Below are 10,458 nucleotides of genomic sequence, written 5' to 3' on the forward strand. Positions count from 1 at the left end.
TTAAACAATATTTATTATACAGTTAAATAATATCCAACGTATTGATGAGGTTTAAACTCAATCTCTAAGGTTATGAAATCTCTACTTCACGACCTGAACTAAGTCTTATTGGCTGGATTACCTTCTTTCATACCAGAGACACTAATTCGACTTATACAAATACTGTTTGAAAATCTGTGAAGAACAACCAAACATGGAAGCTCCTCTACAAGTAATCTCCAAAGAGATCATCAAACCCTCATCTCAAACTCCCCACCACCTCAGAAAGCTGAAACTTTCATACTTAGATCAATTAGCACCCCCTGTCTATGTTCCCCTCATCTTCTTCTACGAAGCCGATGAATCAAGAGGCCTCACTACCTCTAACCATCTCCAGCTATCTCAACGCCTCAAACAATCCCTATCAAACACTTTAACCTCATTCTACCCACTGGCAGGAAGGATTCAAGATAGCTCGCTCATTGACTGCAATGACGCCGGTGCTGAGTTCATTGAAGCTCGAGTTCAAGCTCAGCTCAAGGATGCTCTACAAGAGCCCATCATTCAGCAGTTGAAGTACCTTCCAGCAGACGCTACCGCGGGCAGCCTACTTGGGGTGGCTCTTATCGTCGTGAAAATCACTTTCTTTGACTGTGGAGGAATCGCTGTCGGAGTTTGTGTATCGCATAAATTAGCCGACTGCGTGTCTATAATGGCGTTCATGAATGCCTGGGCAGCCTCGTGCCGAGGGGAAGCTGAGTTTTCTCAACTGGTCAGTTTTGACCTGGTTACGTACTTCCCGTCCAGGGACTTCCCGGGCTCTGATTCAAACTTGCCATTTCCCTCATCGAAAGAGAACCTAGTGACGAAGAGGTTTGTGTTTGATAAGGAAAAATTGGCAGCTCTTAAAGAAGCTGCTACTTCCCCCTCTGTGAAGGATCCAACCAGAGTGGAAGTCGTCTCAGCTTTTATCTGGAAACATTTCATAGATGTGGCCAAATTTGAAAACCCGGTGGGAAAAAGGACTTTTCTTGCATCGCATCCGGTCAATCTGAGGCCAAGAACAAGCCCACATCTGCATTTGGAGAACATTTTCGGCAACTGCATCATGCCAGCAATGGCGACCTCGAATCTGGAGGATGTTGAGGACTTTCATGAGTTGGTGAGTCGACTGAGAAGCGGGTTCAGAAGGATCGACCGGGATTACATCGGGGAAGCGCAGAATGGAGACAGTTATTTGAACGATATCATGAATCTAAATTGTCTGCTTGTGGAGGGAGGGTTAGAGATATATTCCTGCAGCAGTTGGTGTGGGTTTGCTGTGTATGAAATTGATTACGGGTGGGGAAAACCAGTTTCATTCTGCACTTCATCCTTACCCTTGAGAAATAGCTCAATTTTGGTGAAGAGTAGATCAGGAGATGGGGTGGAAGCATTCGTTACCTTGCCTGAAGACAACGTAGAAATTCTTGAAAGCCAAATAAAACTCCTCAACATTAAAGAATCTGGTTCTTATGATAGGATTTGGCATGATGAGATTTGATGGTATGAGAAATGAGACCATAACTAATCCCATAATCCATTGAACGGTATTTAGTTTGACGTAATGTATGTTTGGTATCTTATGTAATAATATTATATCGTATCTGGTTGAAGAAATAACAAAAATATGATTAAATGTAAAAATATCATTAAGGATATTATTTTTTGAGTTATTTTTATTTTAGCGTGCATTGTATCTTCAGAATAATTACAAAAGATAAAAAAAATCTCTTAATATTTATTAAAATATAATTTTTAAAATAATAACTCTTGTGAAATATTTCTACTTTTTATACATTCATGATGCCCCTAAAATTATCGAACCAAACCCACTAGTAGGGAGGCAAAGCCTACAAAAATACGTATACCAGCCCAGCAGGTTGAGAACCCAGTTGGCCCAATCAGCAGGAGGGCAAGGCTCATTAGCAGGAAGGAAAAACCCATGGTCTTGCCTTCTACTTTACTGAACTTGTAGGCCTAAAAAATAGGTCCATACCAATCGAAAACATCATCATGCAGCTAGTGGACACGTCATACAGCTTGCCAGCATATTTGTACACATCACCCTAAAATATCTCTAGGTTGTTCCAAGTAAATCGGTGGCAAATGAGCTGGAAAATCCATAAATAACCAATTCCTAGATTTTTTAGGCTGACGTGGTAGGGTTCAGTCTAGCTCGTGTATCTCAACCAAATCTAGTCCAAATCTCCAATGGTTTGTTCTGGATGATAGCCAATTCAAATGGTTTTCCAATTATGTGCGGCACTTCACAATCACCTCCGTGTCATGCTCTATACAAGCCTATAAATAGAGGCTTTGTGCAATCATTTGGTAACACCATTTTTCACTCTCAAACTCTCACTTATTCTCTCAATTTTCCTCTCGTTCTTAGGCTATTTTTAGCTTATATTTTACACTCCTCACGAATATTCATCATTCTTAATCATATCTCACCATTATTCTCATTTTATTTCAAGTTTTTCTTTTTTTATTTCTTCTTTGATCTATTACTGGCTTAAGCATCAGAATGTTAATCTCTATTAATCTTAAAATTTCACGAAAGATCCTTCGACCCTTGTGACGTGGCAAAAAACCTGGTATGCATATTGGCGACGTCTGTGAGAACACTTGACCTTTGACGCGAGAAATGGCTAATTCCAACAATGGAGGTGATAACGGATTCTATGAAAGAAACTCTTCCTTCCCTGTTACAGCTGGACCTGTTGTTCCACCTATAGATCCCACTTTGGGAGCTATTAATGCTCCTGTTCTAGATCTAACCTCAAGAGCCAACGCTCTAACCCTACATCTAGCCCTCAACTCAATAGTTAGAGCTATTGCTATGAATCTGCTCTTCTGCGAGAGCAGTTGCATCAATTCATCATTGAGACCATCAATTCGACCCTTTGCGGTTCCCAAGCTAGTGGAGCAAGACCCTTTTCGCAACTGAAAAGAGGAGGAACACATGAAGTCAAGGTATGGACGACCAGATTCCTGCAAGCTCCAACAGGATCTATCTACTCCCGCTGATTTTGCAAGCAAGGAGGCAGTTGGACATCAACCCCCTAGTATCTAACAGTTGCTGAAGAAAGAGATAATGGAACTTCGCCAACAGGTGACAAAGGAGATTAGGCCTGTTGAGCGTGAAATTCCCTTTAGTGAGCATATCATGGCGGAAGAACTTCATGCTCATTTTTAGGCACCCTCACACCTAGCTGGTTATGACGGTACTTTTGATCCACCTGAGCATATCTGTAAGTTAAAAAATTCAGCCCTGGGCCACAGGTATACTAATGGTATTAAATATTGTGTTTTTCTTATTATGTTAACAAATTCTCAATGGTTTGACCAGCTTCTAGTTGGACCAGTTAGATCTTTTGCAGAATTTAGCTCCCTCTTTCAACACCAATTTGATAGCAACAAGAAGTACCGAAAATCAGCCATTAGCCTTTTAGGGATCAAGTAGGAAGAGAAGGAAAACTTAGGGGCATACATCCATCATTTTAACATAGCCATCGTAGAGGTAGTTACAGCCCACCAAGTGGTGCTGGTCAGCGCATTTACTCAGGGACTTCGTGGAGGGCCCTTATTAATATTTAGCCAAGAAACCAACTACCAATTTGGATGTGGTAGATCGAGCAAAAAAATATATGGATTTGGAGGATGCCTGGATGGTGAAAAAGAACAGTCGTGACAAAAGAAAAGAGAATGCATTATCTTCCACTCGCAGAATTAGAAGAGAGCCATGGGGACGTTTCAACCCCCTTGATCCAAAAAATGAACACTACATACTTTCATAGTCCTGCTAGGATGCTTATGGCAATCGATCGACTTCCAGCCTTACAATGGCCTAAAGGCTCAGAGGAAGACCCTCAATTCCCAAAATTCAAATATTTCTGTAGATATCATAGAGAGTATGAACATGATATTAATTACTACCGCTAGCTAAGACAAGAGAGAGATAAGACTCATTCAAGCCGGCTACCTGAATGATTATGTGGACAAAGAGAAAATACACGAATGGAAAGAAGATTGTTCTCACCACCACAGATTTCGTAAGGGTAAGCAGCAAGTCGAAAACCCTCTTAAAAGGGAAGATAGAAAGAAAGAAGCCCAAGTTGAAGAAAATCCCCGCTAAAGGTGTAATCCATATGATAGTAATAGGACCTACAGATGGAAAACCAGGACGAGCTAGACGAGCCCATGCACGGGCTGTCAGAACCATTATAGAAATAGATGACAAAGCGTCAGCAAGAGGACCAATGATCCACTTTGGTCCCTGACACATAGTGAATATATTTACCTCATAATGATGCACTTGTTATTTCTGTTGTAGTTGCTAATTATACTATTCAATGCATCTTAATGGACTTAGGTAGCTCTATGGATGTCCTGTTTTACAAGGTATACCCATAAATGGAGCTATGGGACATCCCGTTGGAGCCGGTGGGATACTTTGTTGTATGGCTTTGTAGGAGAGGTTGTACACCCGCTGGGACAAATCTTGCTTCCCCTTTCTTTAGGCACGGTACCCACCAAGAGGACTAGGATGGTTCACTTCTTCGTCGTAGATATGCCATCAGCATACAACATGACTCTAGGGCAATTTTCTCTAAAACTTTCCAGGCAATTGTTTCCGTACAATATGAAGTTGAAATTCCCAGTTGGGACCAAGGTAGGAGAAGTCAAAGGTGACCAATACACAACTCAAAAGTGTTATGTGGAGGCGATAAGAGGCAGCAGTGGAAAATGGAGGTGGACCTTCCTGACAAAGAAAGTAGTCGAGGTTCAATCCAGTAGGATGATAAAAAAGGTGTCATGTCATGTTAAGCTGGACAAAGAGTTAATAAGTATCCAGCTGGTACCTGAAGAGCCAGATAAACTCACTAAGATTGGTTCCCAGCTGAGTTCGACACTAGCTGGACACTTAACCGCCTTTTCACAGCAGAATGTTGATGTTTTTACCTAATCAGCTAGCAACCTCATAGGAATTGATCTCAGCATGGGAGAACATAGCCTGAACTTAGATCCAACCTTCCCCCGATGAAGCAAAAGAAGAGGCATTTTGAGCCTGAGAAGGATAACATTATATAAGAAGCGGGAAGTAAATTGTTGGCAGCAGGTCATATTAAGGAAATCCACTTTCCAGAATGATTATCCAATGTGGTGCTAGTGCCTAAACTAGGTAATAAGTGACATATGTATGTTGATTTTCAAGATGTTAATAAGGCATGCTCTAAAGATTTTTACCCTTTACCCCGTATAGACCAGCCGGTGGATTCCACCTCTAGTCATGAATTGATGAGTTTAATGGATGCTTTTCACAGGGGTGTCATCGAATTATGCTTGACCGCAATGATCAGAAGCGAGTTTGCTTCATCACAATAGGGGGAACCTATTGTTATGTTGTTATGCCTTTCATATTAAAAATCCAGGTGGTACATATCAACAATTAGTGGATCGCATCTTTCGAGAATAGTTAGGGTGTAATATGGAGGTATACATTGACGACATGCTGATAAACAACCGACAGATGGAATAACACCTCACTGACCTAGCTGAGACATTCAACACACTTAGGAAGTACCAGATGAAGCTAATGTTAGAATAAGTGAGCAAAAGCCAATTGGATTGGTGGTTTTGAAAACTATTAGAGCAATCTTTATTTAAGTATATTACCTTGATGAGTATGGTAAGTATTCATATTTGGTACATGTGTCTGTTGTGCTTACTTATTACGTTAAGCGTCACTTTAACGTCATAACAAATGTCCACAGAACATTTACATAACCCATATAGTTCGACTGCGCATTCGCTGACGCTATAAACCAACTTTTGAGGGTCGGTATAAAAGATTCCAAGTCGAGGACCTCGAGACTTGATATCGAGAGTCCTATTGAGACTTGCGCTGAGTATTTCATTTATTGGATGAGTGTTGTGTTTTATCGGGAGTACAGGAGTAGTCCTCAAACTTGAGAAATCACGGCACTCACGTGCATACGATAGTTGTATCTTGGATCTGTGTGTGAGGTGATTGTGTTCACAAACATGATCATGATAAGCCTTGTCCAATACAATCGGAGTATGTAGCTGAAAGGCACCACGAGGTGCGAGGGGATCGGCCCGGGAATCAGCATGCGGAAGCGGTGATAATAAACGTGCGTAAATTAAAATGAGAGCACAATAAAATCATTGTTCCAAGGAGTATACCCTTGGAGTTGTCGGGCATTCGATGTAGTTAATAATAATAAACGACAATAATAAAATTAATAGCGCTATTGGTTGAATGAAATACGAGAGGCACTAAAACGTAAATCAAGAAGTACCTCTTTCTTTGATTTACTTTAAACCACATTCATTTTGATCTGTTCACGCAAGGATTCAAGGTAGATACCCTCTAAAGTTGCGTCCAAACTACACCGACATTGGGATCCCTCAATTCTCTATGTTACAAGAAAATTAGGGAGAAACACACCAAGTGTGTATGAGAGGAAGGAGGCCGCCGAATGGCGTTTAATGGAGAGGAAATTATTTTCTTTTGTATATTCATTCATTAGTTATTCCAAAATAACTATACACATATATATACCTTGAATGGATGCATTAAAATATGTCTAGGTTTATTTAACCATCCATAAGGTAATAAAATCCTTTATTCCAAATAAAAGATGACTAATATGACACTTTCCAAAAGTGAATTTGTTAGTCAATAATTTCCTTTTCTAACTATTTCCACCAACTTAATTAATGGGTTTGGGCCAATTTTAATTAATTAAAATACAAGGTCCAATTAATTAAATTCAATTTAATTAAAGTTCACTTAATTAAGTCCATCATATATTTAATTCAATTAAATATATATGAGTCCAATAACCCTTTATTAAATAATAAGTCCAATTTATCAAATAATAAAGGCAAGCCCAATATAAATTAATCCAATTAATTTATCCTTGGGATTATCCATCCAATGGATCCCTCTCATATATAAGTAATCAAATTACTTATGGAATTAATTCCCAATTAATACCTCGTCCCTTCTCGATGATTTATGTGTGACTTTTTAGGTTAACCTTTCAACTAGACTTGGCTAGTGTCCAACACTATTATTAATTACATCGAATTTAATTAATAATTCTCAATCAACCCTTGATCAAGAAAGCCCGTCACCATGGGTGGCCGTCTAGCAACGGTCCATGGCACTAGAGACTAGGTGAATTTCCATGTGAACATTTAGGCTCCCGAGTCCATATGGGTATGATCCTTCCATCTCTCCTCTCCCGGCCTTAGCCTAGGGCAGGAAATTGGACATCGGTTCCCATCTTGAACTAAGCGTCCATGCTTAATACTTGAGATCACATTATACCTAATTGCTCGACATAGGAACCTCTTCTTCCTATTCGACCAATGACTTTGGCCACAGGAGCGTAGACGCATCTCAAAGTGCATAGGAGATACCTGTGTCACGTTTTGACAGGGGACGGTTCCTCTTCTTGGAATTCACCGTCCTCGCTACATACTTTGACTACACTGGACAAGGCTTATGATTACCATGTCTCAGACACGATCACCTCTTGCACAAATCTAAGATACAGTCATCGCATGTATGTGACTGTCGTGATTTCTCAAGTTTAAGGACTATTCCCATACTATCGGGGCCGGCGACTCAAATTATACGGACCAAGCCTCCAAGGTTTCCATATGACAACTCCCGCAAGTCAATTTAGTCGATTCGACACCTAGCCAATCGACCCATTAAGATCACATAAACGTCCCAAGTCTGTCGCAGATGAAACACGACACTTATCATATGAATGCGACTCTTAATGCAAGTCTCAGTAGGACTCTCCATGTCCAGTCTCGAGGTCCTCGACTTGGAACATTTCAGATCCAATTCTAAATAGTTGGTTTCATGACCGCCATTCAATGCGCAGTCCAACTGTTGTACGGTTGTTATAGTGATCTGTGAGCATCTGTTGATACATCTAAGCAGTACTTTACCTAATTTGGTACACACAATAGATACGTGTGCCAATGATGAATTCTTACCACATTCATCAAGACAACATTGCTTAAATAAAGATTACTTGAATGGTTCTTGAAACTGCCAATCCAATTGGCTTTTGATCACCCATTCCAACAATCTCCCACTTGACCTTAAAGCTAATTAGTCATATCTTTCAAACTAAACTGATTATAAGCAGTCTGCGATATCAACTAGGTCTTATGGGTCTACTTTTTACATTTTTCCATCATCGCACCAAGCAGATGATGGTGTCTAAAATTTTTTTCTGGACCTGTGATGAGATCTCGGGTCTTTTACCTTGTGCCATAGCCTAGTTGTCATCCTCCAAGGTGAATACTGGCGCGGTTATGCTAGGTAGCACATCCAACAATTTGGGCGTTGTTCTTCAGTCCCAACCATTTTTAAATATAATTTGAAAATTGCCATACATTCAATTTCTATGATAAGGTTCCTTGTGGTATTCCATTTGAAATATTTCCAATTTTACCACATTATATATAAATCTCGAATGTACGTTTGTTTTGAGATTAAATATTATTCATATGATCCTGGAAGCTACTATCGTTATAGCCTTCCAGAATCAACTCTCCATTTATGTGCGTCATGGGCTCTTCTTCAATCCTTAATCAGGTATTAAAGATAGCCCCTCAACACCTCTCTGTTGCCTCGTCGATGCACACTCGATATTTATTGTTATGGTAAAAAATTATAAGCAACATCGATTTCAGTGCATCGAACAACATTCCATACTGCTTACAGCAAAGACGTAGGGGATGTCAAGTATCTAAGCTCCTCATCAGTCTACCATGACTGAGTCTTGGACAGCTTATCCCCAGATAAGAATCCAATTGCTATTAAGGAGAATTTTATGAATGGCTTTCGTGTTTTGGACTTCCATAACATCTTTCTATCATTCCAAATTATCAAAGACATCTAATATCTAAAACACAACTGAGCTCCCATTGACCTTCCACCTTATTCTTGACCAAGTCATGTACCTCATGATCTTGTCAAAATAAGTATGTGGGACTGTCAAACCTAATTTGAACTCCATAGCGGATTTTTATGGCTCCAAGCCATTTACTTGGATCGATGTCCTACATCGCTTCTCCTTGTCCGATTTTAGAAACTCGTACCTCTCGGGTAACCGGAGTTTTCTGATCGTTCCTTTGGAGAACTAATACATAGTCAGTTAAAGTTTTGATTATAACTGATGTTTGCATTATTCCATAATGAACTTATATAAATCAGACTCCGAGTCTAACTTTCCTCCCACTAGTCCTTTGACGTATGCATGACCATTCCTCATACTCAAGACTTTTGTAGGGCACAGATTATTTGCATTATTCCATATCTAACTTGTATAAAGTAGACTTCGAGCCTAATTTTCCTCCCACTAGTCATTTGACGTATGCAAGACCATACCTCATACTCAAGACTTTTGTAGGACGAGATTTGCCAATCCATATCGAATATAGTGTCTGGATTGCGACTTAAGAAAACGCCACATTTTACAACTGAAAGGTTTTTTCGATAGTCCACATCCAAACGGCCCAACTATTCAGTGAAGCACCGATCAAACTGTGTCCAATCGAGGTCTCGATCTTCCTTACCAGAAACAATTCAACATCATCTCTTCTGGAGGAATTTCACTGAATGAAAATTTCATTCTCATTTTGGATGCTTCAAGAACTCCCACTAAATACGCACCACCTCGATCCCATAGAAGGGTTTGTCTCCATAACCAGTTTGGTTTTCCACCTCAAGTCTAATTTCTCCGAACTTCCCAGAAGTCCTTAGACTTGTGAACCCTCTACTGGTATTTGCTTATTTAGTAACTTATAGATGTCTATTTTGTATCTAATCCAATAGATTGCTTTCTGAATTCAGTGATCAGGAAATGACCAAAGATGAGAGGGCAAAACAAAGAATAAAGTTGTCTTCCAATTTTTTTGGGGACTCGAAGAGGGTAAGAAGGAAACACCACAATGCGGAATGAACATAGAGAAACCTGTTTCCACCCTTTTTAGGCAATATCACTGTGCAAAGATACTCGCAGAAATTGGGAATTAATGAAAGCAAAAGATAATAAAAAAGCTAGCCAAAAGCTTCAAGGAGTTGGGAACCAACTGATTCAAGGGGACACTAAAAAGACAGGCCACATCAGAATAGAAGGAGGAAATGGGAAAACATAAACCTGATTTTAATTGAGCTAAGAAAAAATATAAGCAGTTGAGAGGAGGAAGGTGAGAACGACTCCTAGGGAAGGGGGTATAGATGATGAAGGTGGGAGGGACATGATACTCTCGTATTAGTTGGTCTATCCCCGAGGTTTTGAGAATAGACGATCCCCTCTCCAGAGGTGGAGGGGAGATTTCCCTTTCTTCCTCCCAAGAACGCTCGCCTTCTCCCTC

The 10,458-nt window shown here is 40.0% G+C and overlaps 1 protein-coding gene across 1 annotated transcript; it reads left to right on the forward strand.

The window, feature by feature from the left end:
• Nucleotides 1–38: 38 nt before the first annotated feature.
• On the forward strand, nt 39–1,682 carry LOC105172243 (stemmadenine O-acetyltransferase-like). The gene has a single exon (XM_011093616.3). It carries the CDS (start codon nt 194–196, stop codon nt 1,520–1,522), a length of 1,329 nt encoding a protein of 442 aa, XP_011091918.1. The 5' UTR covers nt 39–193; the 3' UTR covers nt 1,523–1,682.
• The last annotated feature ends 8,776 nt before the right edge of the window (nt 1,683–10,458 follow it).

The sequence above is a fragment of the Sesamum indicum genome, linkage group LG10 (genome assembly GCF_026168435.1).
Source record: "Sesamum indicum cultivar Baizhima isolate 11 linkage group LG10, ASM2616843v1, whole genome shotgun sequence".
Lineage (NCBI taxonomy): Eukaryota > Viridiplantae > Streptophyta > Magnoliopsida > Lamiales > Pedaliaceae > Sesamum > Sesamum indicum.